We start from the raw sequence: 18610 nt of genomic DNA on the forward strand, positions 1-18610 counted from the left end.
CAGAAAGCCTCCCTAACGCTTAGGAAAAATACAAATGGGATCCCTGGCATTTCCCACCATATCCTTGCAACAACAGAAGCAGGGGTGGAGCGGAAAGCCCCAGCGTTCCTCCTGGGAGACTACAATGGTGCAGCTTTTGGGTAACTGCAAGGAACAAGGGGAAGGAAAGGGCTCAAAGGTCAGGCCGACAGTAAAGCCCACCAATGCTGCCTTGCAAGCACTTAATCTAGAAGTTCCTCTTTTCCTCACTTGCCCAGTGGCAGCATCTCATTGGCTGGTTACTGAAGACAAACTAATTACATGCCAGTTAGCTCAGCTGGTTAGAGCATGGTGTTGATAATGCCAAGGTCATGGGTTTGATCACCACATGGGTGCATATTCCTGCATTGCAGGGGGGTTGGACTAGATGATCCAATGGGTCCCTTCCAACTCTATGAGTCTATAATTCTATTATTCACATTTACATCACAGCAGCCTGTGCAATAGCTTGTTGGGTATTCTGGGGCCTTAATGCAAAAGCCCAAGGGTAGAGATCTACTGAGGATCTTGTATGCTTAGACCAGGTGCAAGTGGGGATCAGTCAGACCATCTGCCTTTGCTCGGATGGTGGAGCAGTCCCTTCTGCTTGTCGCAATTCAGCCACCCGCTTCCAGTTTGCCCAGCTCAAGCCACTGAACTCAGGGACCCCAAGCTAGAGGACATACCCTCCAGGTGTGGAAATCAGGTATGGCTACCCACAAACTCAGCCTGGCCCTGCGGGAGTAGCTTAAGTTTTGGCACTGACCTTTCAGAGTTCTCAGAATTATTTGTTTAGCAAAACAAAAACACACAGTATCTGATTAACAGAGATGACTCCTGGATAACACCACACTTCCTTTAGCTTAGAGATGTAAGAGAACAGTGTGTACACTTTCTGTTTTACCTCACAACATGCTGAAAGTGCTCCCATTCCAAGCTGGGAATTCCATCGATGTGTCTGATAGCATTGTTTCTTTTGCTCCTCCAAGCACATCTAGAATCTCCTTCCTATTATTCTACTCCTCAACTCCCACATGCGTTTGCTTGACAATTCTAGATTTAGAAGAAAAGTACTATTTTTTTATAACAACAGTCGGTAAGAATGTGGGATGGGGATGTTCTCCCCTTATCCTCGTTCTGACTGGAGTTTTCATGTGGAAATTAAAGGCCTGTGAGAGATTACTTTCGTTTAACTTAAAAAGCGACATATCTGGAGACCTAACAGGATGTTGTGTTAGATTACCACAATGATTTTGCAGCTTCTGCAGAAGACACCAGGGATTTTCTTTTCTAGTCATAACAGTACATAGCTTCCTTTTTTGCTGGGCTGCATTCCTCTTCAGTTACATATGCCTGCTAAAATTATAATTTTTGCCGCGATTATAATCAACTCCAAATGTTGACTACATGTTGTATTTGGGGGGAGGTGCACACAGAAGTCTCAGAATGTAGCCCCTTTGCATGTAGAACATGCCATGGGATTCGCTTCTTACATTGTGTATTCATATAGTCCTAATTGGAGGTGTATCTAGGCTCCTTTGCACCCTTGGCAGAGGATCCTGCACACCTTGCCTTGCTGCCCAGAGCAGCGGAACATTGGCCCAGGGAGCGCATGCCCGATTTGGAAAGAATGGAAAAGGCGTGATTCTTGCACACAGCCCTGGGTCTGTGCCCTTGGCAGGCGCCAGCCTAACCAACCCCAAGGTACGTCCCTAGTCTTGATGTCCAATGATCCAACTGCCAAAACTGTAACAAAGGTGGGGGAAACACCCTGGTAGGGTGTTTTTGCATATGGGGATGAATGCAACCAATCTTCTTCTTTTTTGGCTATCACTCGCAGCCAAGTAAGATTGTCTTCCATAAACACAGTGTTTGGGTTTGGGATGGGTTTTTGGAAGGCACCTGTGCGTGAATTTGTTTTGTGTGTGTAGATCAGTGCACACTGATCAACGCACAGTCTTCGCAGTAAGGCTCTATTCCAATGGCATGAGTACTCACAATGACCGGTAGATTCTTATCTGCTTGTTATCTTCCGCCTGTTCTGCCGTTGAGGACTTTTTGCATCATTCTTTGTCTAGCTCCTCCCTTTTGACCTTACCTCCTTGGGTGACCCTGCTGGGAGTACGAGTCTCCTGACAGTTTCACTCACAAGGGTCACAGGAACATGCAAGCCCATTCAACACAACAAGATGATGATCCAGCGAGTGAGTATGCAACCAATGACACAAACTGGCACATGTCTTGGATTTGTATTGACAGCTCTGGTTCGCCAGAAGCGGCTTAGCCATGCTGGCCACATGACCTGGAAGCTGTACGCCGGTTCCCTCAGCCAATAAAGCAAGATGAGCGCCGCAACCCCAGAGTCGTCCGCGACTGGACCTAATGTTCAGGGGTCCCTTTACCTTTACCTTTACCTTTACTGCATGTTTCTATACTGGCTCACCATTGCTCCTCATATCAACTCTGAGCTTCTTCTCAGAAGCTTCTTCTTATCAGAAACTGTACTGCGTTCTCACTGCACCTTCTGCAAAACTTGGTCAACTTATCAGTACATGACAACAAGTAAATCCCTGCTTCCACCAGCCAATAACATATTAGTGACTTAGCCATAGATATGAAAACGCCAGGAAAGATACGTTACAGGGTTAAGGAGAGTAATAGCAAGACCTTAGCATGGGCTGCCATTACGCCATGTTTCTGATAAGGCTTTTGTGCACCAGTTTGCCAGATGCAAAAGCTGTACAATTTCTGTCAAAAGCTGGTAAGAGATCACCCTGTCAGACAACCACAAGCTGAACAAGCAATTCCCATGGCGATGGATGTTTTAGTCCAAAGACTGCATGGAGCTAGAGGGACAGCATCCATTATGCAAAAAAGTGGCAACAAGAACTCTAGACACTCATGATTTTAAAAAGGTACCTCACCTCTGAGGTGCTTCTTTTTTTCCCCGCCCAATCACTAACTAATCTGATGTCACTAAGAGACCTTGAAGTCCTCCCATCCCAGTGGCTGCTTTGATTGTATGCATGGGGATACCTGTTGGAAGTGGCAATGATCAGCACAGTGTGCAAGTGGGCTGTGCCTATCTGGAAACACCTCTCCCACTCTTGTCTGCAGTCAATTCATTCTTCTCCTACAGGTCCTCATCCCTGGTATCCCTTTAACATTTTCCTAAATGTTCTACTTAGAATGGGGGTCCTCTGTAAAGAATGGCGTAAGCATTCTGTGCATGGATTCTAACATGCTGGCCATGTCCAAGTTATCATATCTCAGCATAATAAGAGGGTGTGAAAGAGCCTTATGGCAGCAAATGCAGCCCCTTTCCCTGCTTCCTACACACTAGGAAGTAAACAAACAAATTTTCAGTTAACCAGAGTTTTTGCTTAAGACAAAATGAGAAACTGTGGTCGATGGCTCCAGGAAAAGCCAGAATGTTAAACCATGATTTGAAGCGGTAAAATAGCTATTACACACACCGTTATTTAAGAGACAGAATGGTACTTACAGTTTGAGATGGATTGGCTTTGTTGTTAACTCTGCTAACGTTGAGTCCATCAATCACAATATCAAAAGGGGGACACTGATTCACGAATGTCTGAAATTCTTCAAGTTCCTAAAAAAAAAGAGAGAGGGTAAGAAGTTGAAAGAAAAGCAACAATGAAACACAACTGCCTTATTATATACCCTGCTATTTTTGTTTTTTTCAACTAGATTTTATATATTCAATGAAAGCAAATAAATTGCTAACAGGCACAGAATTCAGCAACCAAGCCTTCTTTTATTGTTCTTTTTACTGTAGGTAAATTTCTAGTCCTTATGTTTGCAATGATAAGCTTCAATGTATATGGGCAATATCTTATGAAGATTCAGAAGTCAGAAGTTGAGAAATTCTACAGCCTGCATATTTATTTGCCACTCTCCTAAGTCTATATAAAAAAATTAAAAATTAATGTATGCTAATTTGCATATAAGTTTCAGAAATCCACTTTTCTTGGCACAATACAAGGATACCTGAGCACAGAATTGATTTTTTTTTAAAAAAAATTACTGAGTACACATTAGCCCCGACTCTAAACAGTAGATAGGAACATATCCTGGAAATTTTAATTTTTTACACCTGCAGTAGCTACACAGCTTATTTGTTCTCTTTAGGCCTAAACATAAGGTTTATGAACTAATTTCTGCCATATAATCAAGCCTAACAAATCATTTTTAGAACTCCATGAAGTGGTACAGACATATCTGAAAAACTACTCTGAGCGATGTCACCAATCAACTTTGAGTTGAGTTATCCATGTGTGCTGTTTTAATCCATTACTTCCAGAGTTTGCAGAAATGAAACTAGGAAACTGTGGTTTTCCCAACCCCTCTCTATTCCTGGTGATCTGAGTAAAACCTCTATAATAGCAAGTAGCAGCTGCCTCTCAGTAGGTAACCAAGAAACAACAACTTCCTCTACCAGCTCTTTTGCAGTCACTGCAGAAGAAAGCACAATCCAAAATGAAAGCATAGAAAAAGGAACCTCACACAGGGCCCATGGGCAAGAAGGTCTGGAGGCTGTGGAAATACAGCATGTTTTGGGCTAGGTGTACTGCATGACAGGGCAGCAGTAAAGTCAGAGGCCTGAACTTCAAAGAGGAGTCTGAAGTAATTATCCAAACCTTTGGCTGTGCATAAATTATTTTGGTGAGCAAAATAGTACCAACGGTGCTCAACATGTAGTTAACAAGATGATCAAGCTATGCTGCACACCTAGGACAGAAAACCCCAAGTTCTTTTGGCTTCTCATTCAATTACCTGAAACAAAAGGTCATTTTGATTTACACACATGATTTTGAAGGGAAAAGTTCACCAGTGTGCAAAGAATCAAATAATACAATATAGGCCCAAATGGACAGAGTGGGGGGTAACAATACAATCCTATACATATCTACTCAGAAGTAAAACCCAATGAATTCACTGGCACTGACTCCCAAGTAAGTGTATCTAAATTGCAGCCTACAGTTCCACTTTCAATCAGGTAGGATGTGGATGAAGTAAAACTACTGAAATCAATTGAGAATTGCAGGACAGTAAAGCAAACTACCGGTACTTGGGGTGGCTAGGATTTTCTTTTCACTTTTGTCCTACAACGCAGCAACCAGCAGATCTTGAAAAAATCCAGTTCTCTAAGTCTTATCAATAATATATGTGACAGTGCACTTTGTTCCAACGTTTGACATTAGTCACCGACGTTAGTCACTACCTCCACATCACATTTTTAAAACCTACATTTCGAATCCTGTTCTTGCTTCTTCTGTTTTTTCAAAATACCTGACAGCAAGTCTTCTGGGAACTCCCTATTGCTTTTGTTACTCAAACTGCCTCTCAGGGGTTATTGCAGGTGCATTTCCCAAAATGAACCCTGTCAACTCATGCAGATCACCAAAGCCTTCTAATTACCCTAGACACTTCTGCAGCACAAAAGGAAAGCAGAACAGACATGCTGATACTTTCTTTTTTTCCCTCAGGGGAATCTGCTATGGCTTGTTACCAATAAGTTTACACCTAGGGACAAGCCCTGCAGATGCACCACAAACACTTCCCATTCTGACCCCAATGGTATTGCCAACCATTCTAAAAAAATATCTAATCAGTCAGTTTTTGCAAGTTTCTCGCTCTTGCACCAGCTGTAACCCTGTACAGAATTTCTCCCATCAGTGCCACTTCTGAGACATAGGAAAACCACTTCCCCTATAAACTCTGCTACAAGCTCAGGTCATCTGAGTGGACCTATTACCAAGTTTTTCAAGCTGTACAACCTTAAGTATGAGAACCTGGCCTTTTTTCTTTTGGTTGGCTGGTTGTGGCCCCCTCATTATGGCCTGCTAAGGCTTGCTTAATTCAGAGGATTTCCACAAGCCACTTGGCTTTTATATGCTCTACTATTGCACCCTTCATATTTTTAAAATCAGTACTAATTTTTAAATTAGTTCTGATTTTAGTTACCGGTATGTTGGAAATGCTGCATGTCCATGCTGGTTTTTATGTAGGATTATATTACTTGCAAGTGTCGTCTGTAAAAGGGCATTTGCAAACTTATAACATGAACACATCAATAATATAATTACTTTGCCAGCTTTCTAAACTGCCTCTCGTGAAAGGCCAAGAGGAGGTCACATGGGGACCACAAAAGGGGAGAGTGAGAAGGAGGCAATTGGGTAAGAACCTGAGCATGCTAGGAGCAGAAAAAATGAAGTAAAAATGGAGTTTGTGGTATGCAAGGTGAGGTGACAGCTCCATGCGGGGAAACATAGCCCCATCAGGAGGTTAAGTGATGTACTTGTAGCGTGGGGTTAGTGATTTTGGTAAGTGATTTCAGCTCTCTGACATAGTAAGCAGGAGGCAGTTTCTTCATGTAACAATTCTTTATTCAGGCGACAAGACTGACTAAATGAGGCGAAGGAAGCTACATTTATAGGGACAGGGAACTTGCTCAAAAGGGATACATTTTGGAGGGAACAATTTCAAGCAATCACAACGCTGCCTTTTGATGGAAACCAATAAGACTGAGGATCCAAATACAGCAGCTTAAATGACCAAATAGTAGCTGTTCCTTCTGCAACAGAAAGGGCAGTTACTTTACCCTAATGCGAATACAGACAATAGTAATACAGATATAAAAACCACTGAATCAACACACAACAGTACTGCTCCATAATGACAACCCAAAAAAGAAAGGAAGACTACCAGATACTTTAGCTACCTGGACAGCATTTTCACTCAGTTTGCAAAGCTAGTTTAAAAGTGCTTAAGAGCAGGGCAATGGCCTATCTGGCCAAGCAGATGCCTCCAGGAAGCCACAAACAAGACATGATGGCGCTAGGCCTCTTCCACTGTTGTTTCCCAGCAACCATTCAGAAGGATGTGGCCTTGGGTCCTGGAAGTGGCATATTATAGCCATCATGACCAGCAGCTGTTAAGGATGTGATGCAATGTGAAGTGGAATCCAACAGATTTAGGCCTTAAAAAGTTTCCCTATGAATGCAGCAATGAAGAGTGATTTTTTTTACAGGCTCAATCTCTTGGTAGAAATATTTTGGCACATCCTTCAGAAGCAGGAAATTAATTTTTTCTGTGAACTTTTTCTCTCTCCAAACACCACTCAACCAAATTAGACTGAAATTAATTAATTGAAATGAAATTAGAGCTTGAGCCGAACAATGAGATGAGAAGGGGGCTGGGGTGGAAATAGAACTGAGTTAATGAATCATTAAACTGTCACTAGAGCTCTTTGGATAACTAACAAATGGCTGGAAGGCGATAATTAGCTACCATTACAGTCAACTTCATCTAGTTATATCCTTGTGATAAGTAATAGGGCTGAATGAGTAGCTTCGAAGAGACAGTCGACCACAGGTGTCCATTGGTGCCATGGTCTTGCACTAAGAGTAGCAAGTAGGCAACAAATATCCAGAAAGGTTCGTGATTAAGGCATGATTCCAGCTGTCTACCTGGAAACTCTGCTTGCTGGTCTCAGTCGGACTCTGTTGAGCTCAGAGGAAGTGAGAGAGTGTACAGCAGTGGTATCTCTGATGTCTTTACCGATGCTTCTCTAATGCACACGGTGGCACAAAAGAAGGGATTCCACAGGCGACAATCATCCATTCATTTACATTTGGTTTCAAAAACTGGTTTCAGAAAGAAAAATACCTGAGTTGGATCACTGTGTGACTGATTAGGGAGGGGAATGCCAACCACGTGTCTTCAGTGACTCACTGTGGCTTCATAAGAAAGGGCCTCGTGTACATCCACCTGATCACAAACATAGATCACCCCACTGAGTACTAAAAATTAGTAACCGACCGTTCTATAACGGCGTCCATAAAACTACTTATCCTCTCAAGCCCAGGAAGAGCCAGCAGCCTTCTCTGCCATAATGGAAACAGTAATTTATAAGTTTCTTGAGATATGGGAATTGAAGTTCCATTTCAAGGAGCTAGTATTCTAGGTTTTTTTACACATCAATGTTTCTTTGAAACAAGGGTTTAAACTCATTCTCCATAGTAAGCATGCACATCAGTTCCTAGCAACAGGAAGATTTAGAAATTATGTTATACAGGAACTGAAAAATTCAGTCTTAAATACAAACTCTTCTTAAATGGATACCACACTAATTCCTGAACAGCTCAGTGAAGTTTCCCCTGTTGTCCAGCACTCTTTACATCTTTTAATAAGCCTACAATCAGGATGTTATTTCAGTTAAAAGGCCCTGTGCTGAACAAATACTGCTTTTCCTATTAGAATAAATTAAAATTAGGAGCAACATCACTGACACAACCCCTTGAGACTGCAGGCATCTCAGTCACTACATCATAACATACAATTTGGGCAAAGATAAATGCAAATATGCCTTTAAAATAATAATAAAACATTAAGGGAACAGATGCCTTTCTCTGTCTACCAGTACATCTGATTTCAGGCAGCAGCTACAAGAGCTATTATTAGTGAGAAATGGAATCTCCCCAAACATCCAATACTTGCCTCAAAACAAACATTCTATTATCAAGGCTAAGGCTAGAGCTGTTCCCACAACAAATCCCTTCCAGAAAAGCCCCAGCTTTGTGTTAAAAACTCCGGCCATTTCTAACCATGGTAAATTCCCAAAATTTGTAGCATAAGCCAAATAATTACTCAAGATAATGATTCACTTCCAGCAATCATCAAATTATAGAATCATAGAATTGTAGAGTTGGCAGGGACCCCGAGGTTCAACCCACCAACATAACATACCCATAGGTTCTCTCTCCTTAGTGGCCTGCTAATTATAGATGCACATGCATTAGAACAGTCCTACTGAACCAGACAAAAGGCTGATCTAGTCCAGCATTTCACTCCCAACAGTGGCTAGTCATATCCTCCTGGAAAGGAGGACACAGGCCTTCCCTACAGTTTGCCACTTAGCAATGGGAATTCAGTGGCATGCTGCTCCTGATAATGGAGGTTCTATTTATTTATTAGACAGACCTATCCCCCATAAAATTTACCCCTCCACACACTTTGCAAAGACCTTTGCGTATGTAGCTGCCACCATATCTTGTGGCAGCCAATTTCATTAATGACAACTCTTTTCATGAAGAACTCTCTTTCTACTACTGGGATGGCTCGATCGGTAAAGTATGAGACTCTTAATCTCAGGGTCGTGGGTTCGAGCCCCACCTTGGGCAAAAAAATACTGCATTGAAGGGGGTTGGACTAGATGACCTGCACGGTCCCTTCCAATTCTACGATTCTATGATTCCACTACTGCAATTGAAGCTCAAGTTTATTGAGCCACACATTAAAATTATATCTATAAATACATATACATAGGTTAAAGGTAAAGGACCCATGGGTGGTTGAGTCCAATCAAAGGTGACTATGGGGTGCTTTTCAGGCCAAGGGAGCCAGCATTTGTCCACAGACAGCTTTCCAGGTCATGTGGCCAGCATGATTAAACTGCGTCTGGCGCAACAGGAAACCGTGACAAGTGCCAGAGTGCACGGAAACGCCATTTAACTTCCTGCCACAGCGGTACCTATTTATCTACTAGCACTAGTGTGCTTTTGAAATGCTAGATTGGCAGAAGCCGGGGCAGAGCAATGGGAGCTCATCCCATGGCATGGATTCAAACCTTAGTGGTTTAGACCACAGTGCCCCCCGTGTCCATATACATACACATACACACCCCTCACTTTCAGGCAACTTGTACATGCCCTGCATGATGGTGACCACACACTTTGAGCACTTCGCTCCTCTCTTCCTGGAGCAGGGTAAAACCAATCAAGTGGCTAATTCTGCGTTACAGCCAAACCAGTACTTGTGGTTTGTTTCTCCCCAACAACCCATGATCGGGAGGCCTGGGCCGAATTCAGAAGTTAAATCAAACTATGGATCCCCCACATCTGGTCCCAAACACACTTCCTCATTATTTCTGATAAAAGCCCCACTAGCAAAGCCAGTATTATTAGCCAACACGGCGCAAAGTGAACTTAAACAGAGATTAGAAAAAGAAAAAGAATTTGCCTAAGGCTGTTAAGATTATTTCATGGACGAGGCACAATTTGAACTGGGAGTTTGCTCAACCCATAGTTCTTACTAACATAGGAAGCGGTCTCATTGAACTACATTGCTACAACTAGTTTAAATAGCAGCAAATTCCCTACATCAGAAATACAGTCGTACTCGGAAGTCAAACGGAATCCGTTCCAGAAGTCCATTTGGCTTTTGAAACGTTCGGAAACCAAAGCACGGCTCCTGCAGCCAGTCGGAAGCCACAGAAGCTCTGTCAGACATTCAGCTTCTAAAAGAACGTTCGAAAACTGGAACGCTCACTTCCGGTTTTTGATCGTTCGGGAGCTGGAACGTTCAACTCCCAAGGTGTTCGGGAGCCGAGGTATGACTGTAACAGCATATTTCACATTAGAAGGATTCCTACTTTACAAATCAGTGCATTACTGTGCTGTTCCTTTCGCAGATGAGTGAAGAATTTGTAAACGGCACAGCTCCATGAATGTGATCCTGAAAGAAATGCCCTGATCCATTAGTAACTGACACTTTAAAGGGTGGAGCAGAAGAAAGGGAAATAATACTAGTTATGCATCTTCCACAATCTCTGATCTCTGTTAATATTTTTTGTCTCTAGCGTCATATCCAAGATGTAACACTAGCGCCATCCAGTGGCCTGTTTACATTCCAAGGAGGCAAACAATACAAGTATTTGAATTGTTAATTCTAGAGAGGGTGCTTTTCACATGGCATAATTTCTAAACTGTGGCATGATTTATTAAAAATGGAACAAATGAATTCATGGGCAGAAGCAGACTCATCACAGGCAGGATGGAAATGTCTGCTCACAGAGGACCTATAAATAGGTCCAGATTAATGATACAACATGCCTCAATCTAGTGTTAGCACACGTATACATTTTTCAATAGTTTTGTTTACAGCTTAAGGATTTATGATGCTAAAAGTAGATACCAGTCCAAAGGAAATGGTCTCAAATATGTATGTACCGTGGGTGGCAGCTTAAAAACATCTAATCTGGCAGTCACCAATGATTCACATGCTAATGACGTAGCTTATATATAAAATGTTCTTTATTCTGTTATTCTGAATTAGTCATAAATTAAGCACAACCTTTGAGGACTATTTTTATATTATTTGTGGTTTGGTCCCATGGCTTGCTATTGCAGCAATTAGGTAGGATGGGACCTATCAAGAGCTACATAAACATAAACAAAATACTTTTTAAAAACATGCTGTTCTGCCCGTGTGGCGGCAGCATTACATCAGGGTAATGCTGATGTATAAGCAAATCAGTATAAAAATATTGGTTTCCTTGCAACTCACCTGGGGGGTTGTTTTCCTAAACGTATCAGTCCCTTGTATCACGTCCTTTATTATTCTTTCCTTCAGAGTGCTGTATTCTTCTGGACTCAGGTTAATACTTTCCAAGGACTGATTACAAGATGGGCACTGCCCGCTGCAACATCAATCAAGCCACAGACAGTTAGCAGCAACTTATAAAATTATCTGCAAAGTAAACCTGATTTTCCTTCAAACAGTGATTGAAGAAAAATGTTACCGGTATATATCCCAAAATTGCAAGCAAGCAAACAAACAAATAAAAGGTGCATTTAGTCATGTCTTGATCCAAAACTTGCAGGACCATGTTGGAGCCTTGTTCAAATGTAATGCTAAGCTATGGTGTAGTACAAGGGTCTCCTAAAGTTGTTAGACTACAGCTCCAGACATCCCTGCCCATGGACCATGCTGTCTAGGGCTGACAGGAGTTAGGAGTCCTACAACATCTGCAGGACCACAGGTTCCCCACTACGGCAGTAGACTGTGGTTAAGACCACAGGTGTCTAGGTTCAGAAATAATGCTAATTTGTGGCTGAAAATAGAAATGAAAGCATTAAATGTCATCCTCACAGGTGTGCTAAAAGGGGAGAGGAGGAAGCACATGAGCCCAAAGCTTGTTCAGGTAAGCTAAACCGTGATTCAGTGTTACACTAAAAACAAGGCCACCGACTGCCTTGCCCAATAGTTAGATGGAGTATATAAAAATGAAGATTTTACGATTATAGAGTTCATTTATTCATCACACCTCCTGTTAGCAGATATTGCTGTGGCACCAAGCCATACATGCAGTTTCTATTGAACTAAAGCTTTAAAAATCTAGACCAGGGTTTCCCAAACTTGGGTCTCTAGCAGTTTTTGGACTACAATTCCCATCATCCCTGACCACTTGTCCTGCTAGCTAGGGATGATGGGAGTTGTAGTCCAAAAACAGTTGGAGAACCAAGTTTGGGAAGCTCTGATCTAGACCTTTTTTGGGGTGGGTTGAGGTGGAAGAATAATCAGAATAGCAAAAATAAGGGAATGGCAGAGGTATACAAAACTATAGGACACTATAAGGCAGGGTGGTGAACCTTTTTTGGCTGTTGGGGCTACATCACCAAGAGTATAGCAAATGACACAATAACACACGCATAGAGGCTTTCCTCTCCACAAACTCCTCTGCTAATTTATGCAGGAATTGTAGTGGTATTTTATTCCCCACTGCAGTCCTGGGCAGAGGAGTTTGAAACCAGTGCCATGAGGGGAGGAAAGCAGTGTCTTCTCCACTGAACTCAAGAATGATGGGGTATGATTTTACCCGTCACCACAGACTGAGGACCAGAAAACAATTGAAACCTCCATATACTATGTAATACATGAAGATATCTGCCACTGTATGTACTTTACAGCAGTTGGAAAATGTTCTTCTGATTTTTCCTTTACAGCAGTGTATTCTTCTCTAACACCTTTACTTTGTCTCCACTTCTACTTCTATTACACATTGTGCTATTTTCACTCACTTGAATTCAGCAGGAATCCTCAGGACATTCAATAATTAAACATATCATAAAATAATTGCAACAATTTAATCTTTTATTTTGATGGTTACTGAACTTACACATTTCTGTGTGATTTTCACCATTCAGTTTAAAGCACAATCCTAGACATGGTTTTTCAGAAATAAGTCCCATTGAATTAAATGAGGTTTACTCTCAGGTAACTGGGTACAGGATTACATCATCACCATCATCATTTATTATTTATACCCCAACCATCTGGCTGGGTTTGCCCAGCCACTCTGGGCAGCTCACAACAGAATATTATTATTATTATTATTATTATTATTATTATTATTATTATTAATGTGATATAATATCTAACATTAAAAACTTCCCTAAACAGGGCTGCCTTCAGATCTCTTCTAAAAGTCAGATAGTTGTTTATTTCCTTGATATCTGATGGGAGGCACCACTACCGAGAAGGCCCTCTGCCTGCTTCCTTGTAACCTCACCCCGCAGTGAGGGAACTGCCAGAAGGTCCTCGGAGCTGGACCTCAGTGTCCAAGCAGAACAATGGGGGTGGAGCAGCCACTAAATTCCCCTGTACAAATTTATATATGCACAAATTGTCAGAAACAATTAAAAAAAAAAACTTTAAGCCAGGGCTGAAAATCTTTGATCAAAGTAGTGATAAAGCAAAATTATTAAATAGCACTTCAAGATTTAAAAAAAATGTTTACCTATGTTTGATGGTAGTTAAGCTTCCTTTCCAGTTTTCTCCTGGAATACTACAAAAGATTGCACAAAAATTAGAATCTGATATTATAAATTTAATCACAGTCCAAAAGATGCACCTCTTGTGACTAGTTCCAAACTAAGGCAACAATTCTATGCATACTTACTTGTCTGTAAAGTATTTTGAAAATTTGGGACTTTTAAAGAACATGGTCTTAATTAAGACCCATCTGCCTCAAGGGAAGGCAGAAGCAAGCAAGGCCAGGCCAGGGATCTTCTTCCACCAGCTCCCAGTCAGCTAGAGACAATTGTCACTCTACATTTTAGAGCATTTATTTATTTTACTATTTTAAAATTGTAAACTACGTTGGGTGCTTTGGCAGAAAGGTGGTGCGCAAATCAGAGGCGTAGGAAGCCTCTCGGATGCCCGGGGCGGCTTTGTTGTGCCGAGGCACCGCCCTGGGAGCGGGGCGACCTGACGCATGCGCCGTGATGTCACGCCGCATGTGTCTGGACAGACTGCGCATGCCCGGAAATCCGGGCATGTGCAGTCCATCCCGCCAGCGCTGCTGCTCCAGCGGCAACCCGTCAACCGAGCGCTGGCTCCTGGGGCTTCCCTGTCCCGATCGCGCAGGGCAGCCCCATAGCGGTGCTGGCGGACGGACCCCGGATGAGCCGCGGGGCAGAATGGCTTCGCTCCGCGGCTTACTCGGGTCCGCCAGCGGAGCGGGGCTGGCCCATGTGTCACCCCCCCTCCCCTGGAACCCAGGGCGAACCGTCCCCACCGCCCCCCCTCACGACACACCCTGGCGCAAATGCAGTAAATAAGAAGCAAGCACATATATGATCAAATGCATTACAGTGGTACCCCGCTAGACGAATGCCTCGCTAGACGAAAAACTCGCTAGACGAAAGGCATTCGCTAGCGGAAGGCTGTCTCGCAAGACGAATTTTTCAATGGGCTTGCCTCGCAAGACGAAAAAATTTCCGATTTTTTTTTTCTTTTTTTCGTCAAACCGCTATTCTCTCGTTGGTGCTTCGCAAGACGAAAAATTCGCTATACGACAGCACTCGCAGAACGAATTATTTTCGTCTAGCGAGGCACCACTGTATCTGCAATCTGATGCACGTTTACTCATGCATAAAACCCATCAATTCTGCAAATTCTGAGCAAATATACCTAGGAGTATGCCACACTTAACTAAAAGTAAAGGTTACATGTCCACAAAAGCTTGAAAGCATCATTTAACATCTACCTATTCAGTATGTAATTATTCTGAAGGCAGGACTTTTGCAAAAGGTTATACAGGCAGATGTTATTCATCCTGTGCAAGGGTGTCAATAGGCTGCAACAAAAAAATATTTATAATGATCTTAAGTGGCTGTGTCCAATGGCATTCTTTAATACGCACAAGGGAGTACAGCTAGAGATCCAAAGGAATCAGAAAGTGGATCCAAGGGATGTGGAATGTGGTAGGTTGTTGAAATACCTCCTTGCATTATTGAGAAAAATAAGGAGAAAGCGATTAACAAAGCGGGTCAGCTTTTGTTGTACAGGCATGTGCCCATGCGCGCACACAAAGGGAGTTAGAAAGTGGAACACCCTTTTCATTAGTGAGCGTTTTGCTCACCTCCACAGGGAACCTTGCCTTGCAAAAAATAATAATAATATGATTAGCCACATCTCTTAAGTTTGCTGTAACCAATACTAGACACACAGACACAAAATTAGGAGACCTACCTAAGTATGTGACACATGGCATGCATTTACAACCAACAATAAACAAAACCAAAGGTTAATAGTTGCTTAGAGTGATCAGATTCTGAAGCTTGTATGATTTGAAATAGTCTCCAGGCAAATCTGGCTGAATCAGATCAGCCAGTACCTGCAACAGGACAAACTTACCTTTCAAACCACTGCTTTATGCTCTGCATTAAAGCTTCCCCAGGATATACTTGATTATCTTTTAAGTAGGAGAGGATGTGCATGAGTTCGATTTTCAAAATGTCATCCTTCACACTTTTGCCAGTGTCGAAGAAAATCTGTAAGGTATCCAGGTTTGGCACCAGGTCCTTAGCTAGCATCTCATGAAACAGTTTGCATGCAAGATTTATTTCCCGGTTAAGAAGGGCCCCTCTGATGCAGTCTCCGTAGTTTGATTTTGAAGGGGTCATAACTTTTTTTAACTCCTCCAGCAGCGACAAGGCCTCCCTCCAGCGTGGTGTACCACTCAGACCTCTGATGAGAAGACCATAACCCGATGTTTCTAAAGTCTTAAATCTGGCTTTCAGAATGTCGTGGACATCATAAATCTCCTCCGTGCTCCCCTGAGAGACACACAGGCACAAGTACTTCAGCAAAATATTGTATTGAATATCTCCCTCTCGATTAGCCACTGCAGCCAACAAGGATTTGGCCACATCAATGGGGCTGTTGCAAACTATCATTTGCTCTAACATAAGCACTTCAAACTTTCTCAGTCCTTCAAATTGCCCCTTCAGCTCTTCCCATTCGCCAGCACTCAAAGGTTTTTCTGGAGGATGAAGTGTTATCCGCCTCGAAAGGATGGAGCGCTCTGAATCTTCAATGGCTTCACGGGGCCCCGATCTCCTCTTTGATGCTCCAGCAGCAAACAGGTTGAAAGGCCTTGGAGAAGAGTAGTCTTTCCCCACTCTGGTCTCCCTTATACCTTCACCTTGACCTTTAAATGTGGTATTTCCCGGATGAATTCTTTTGGGATCCACTGGTTTTGCACACTGATATGACGTGGTGAAAATGAAGCATCCCAAGACAGAGGGCATCTGCTGAAGCTTTGGCATGGGATAAAACATGTGACTATTCTTCAGTGACTTCAGTAGACCCAAGCTGCTTGTTTGGTGAAAAAATACCATGATGCAAATAAAATAAAATAAAATAAAAATGACACCAATGGAGAAAGGATAAATTCCTGAAGGAACAGCCCAGCTATGTAGTTTGTGGAGTAGAGGTGTACTGAAACTCTTATCAAAACTGAGAAATGTGGGTTGGGATAGCATAAAAGTCAGTAGTCAATTTAAGTGTTTCAGTAAACTGAATCAGCCTTCATGTAGTCTTCAGAAAGAGACGCTGTAAGCTCATTTCAAAGTGAGAGCATCCCTTCCCCCAAATGTAAAAAAGAAAAAGAATAATAGCTTGATATCAGCCCATCTTTGATGTTCTTTCAGTTGCCATATCTACACATTGAAGTAATAAGCACAATGATGTGAAATTTTTGATTCAAATCCTGTCAAGAAACATAAAAGCAAATAATAATAACCATAAAATCAATACCCCTCCAAAATGATACAATATACATAACTACAACTTCTGGCCAAAATTCCTCCTATCTACTAGTGTTTCTTTTTTCAATCCCTAAATAGAAAACTCCTTTTCTTCTACTTTCTGCAGCTTCCAACCATCCTCTACAGAGGTCTTTAACTGGCATGGAAAATTAGAAGAACTGTGTAACTGGCATGAAAGAATTGCCTATCTCTACCTTAAAGGCAACTCAATCAGGGTTAACATAAAAGTTATGTTTCCAACACAATCCTACTTTCAAGTACAGGTAGTCTGGCACTATTTTTCACCCTTAAGATACTGTTGCTAAGTTGCAGGCACCACACCTCAGGCTTGTGTACCCCTGCTCTCCCTCTCTTCGCACATGGCCATGATGTGATCAAAGCATCCACTTCTGTTTTCAACCACACTTTGTTATTTTGTCTGAACAGGGTAATGTTTTTACCATGGTTCATTCAAACAAATCAGGATCATAAACCATGGTTTGATTTGGGTATATATGAACAAACCATGGTTTAAACTAATAAAATTTGTTCCAGTTTGAACAAAACAACAAACTGCTATTCAAAACCAAACCAGAGGCTCCTGATCTCCTCATGGTTATGCTGCAGGAGGAAATGAGAGGGCATTACCGTAGTTCCTTCACATAGCACTAAACCATGTTTATGTCTGAATGTAGCGTGTTTGCTGTCACGCTTGACCCCCAAGCCACTAAGGTCCACAAGCTTAATTTCCTGCTATGGAGTTTTACTGTTACACAAAGCGCCATGATTAAAGAACACAAGTGACTACCGGTACATTTCTGGCTTATGGTAAATGGAAGAGCTCAGATGTACCAGAAGGTGAAAAGTCTTGAGATGTACTACTACTTATACTGACGACTGTTGTAAGAAAACAGAAACACAGGGCTGATCCAATACTGTATCTATTTTCTCCTATAATTACAGAAATTTCATGAATAGCAGCAACTGCAATCTCCATCCTCTGTTCCTCACAAGAAAAAGCTGGATGCTTCCGTTTTGATTTGTCTCTAAAAAGATGGTGAACTAATGCACCTTGGGAGGGGAAAATCCGTGATATAAATACAGCATTAAATCATAGGGCTTAGCCCTACTTTTGCCTTCCCCTTCAATGCTTGTGGCAAGACAGAACTGAAATAAAATGCTCAGTGTAAACAGCCAAACACATTATCACTGCAAGCCACGACAATTCCCAAGCTGCAGTACAGTGGAAGCTCTAGTCTAGGCAAACTCCCCGCACCCGAGATAACTGAGCACATGGCATGCTGGGAATTGTAGTCTATGTTAGCGGCAAACCCTCTGCACAGCCTCCCGCAGCCACTTCTTTAAAGACACTACCAGCCCTTTCCATCCAACCGACCTAGTTACGTGATCAACGCAGCCCTTCTTCATCGTACGGAAGGCATTAACTCAGCAGGGCAGAACTATCTCTGGTCAAGAAAACGCCATGCAGCGGCAAGCGCAGCGGTAGCACCCTCAAGCTTTTTTTTCTCAGAGCCTTCAGCCAATTGGAGTGCTGCATCGAGGTCGGCTGACGAGCACGCGGGTCTCCAGGACTCAATTAACGACGAGCGCTTGCGGTAGCCATGTTACTTAAGGGAGCTGTTCTTTTACATATGCCTGGTAGCTTTTTTATTTTTTTATTTTTGCCTGCACGC

General features: G+C 42.3%; 1 protein-coding gene across 2 annotated transcripts in view; it reads right to left on the reverse strand.

The window, feature by feature from the left end:
- The window catches only part of PRORP (protein only RNase P catalytic subunit), a 49720-nt gene extending 31173 nt beyond the window's left edge, over nucleotides 1-18547 (reverse strand). The window contains exons 1-5 of one of the 2 annotated variants that reach the window (XM_033143544.1): nucleotides 18313-18547; nucleotides 15523-16879; nucleotides 13622-13669; nucleotides 11389-11521; nucleotides 3524-3631 (exon numbers count right to left, since the gene is read on the reverse strand). In XM_033143544.1, the coding sequence (XP_032999435.1) occupies nucleotides 3524-3631; nucleotides 11389-11521; nucleotides 13622-13669; nucleotides 15523-16652 (1419 nt within the window). In that variant the 5' untranslated portion in view covers nucleotides 16653-16879; nucleotides 18313-18547. The remainder of the gene's footprint in view (nucleotides 1-3523; nucleotides 3632-11388; nucleotides 11522-13621; nucleotides 13670-15522; nucleotides 16880-18312) is intronic. The other variant, XM_033143553.1, reaches the window with a different exon arrangement.
- Between the last annotated feature and the right edge of the window lie 63 nt (nucleotides 18548-18610).

This window comes from Lacerta agilis, chromosome 1 (assembly GCF_009819535.1).
Source record: "Lacerta agilis isolate rLacAgi1 chromosome 1, rLacAgi1.pri, whole genome shotgun sequence".
NCBI classification, from domain to species: Eukaryota; Metazoa; Chordata; class Lepidosauria; order Squamata; family Lacertidae; genus Lacerta; species Lacerta agilis.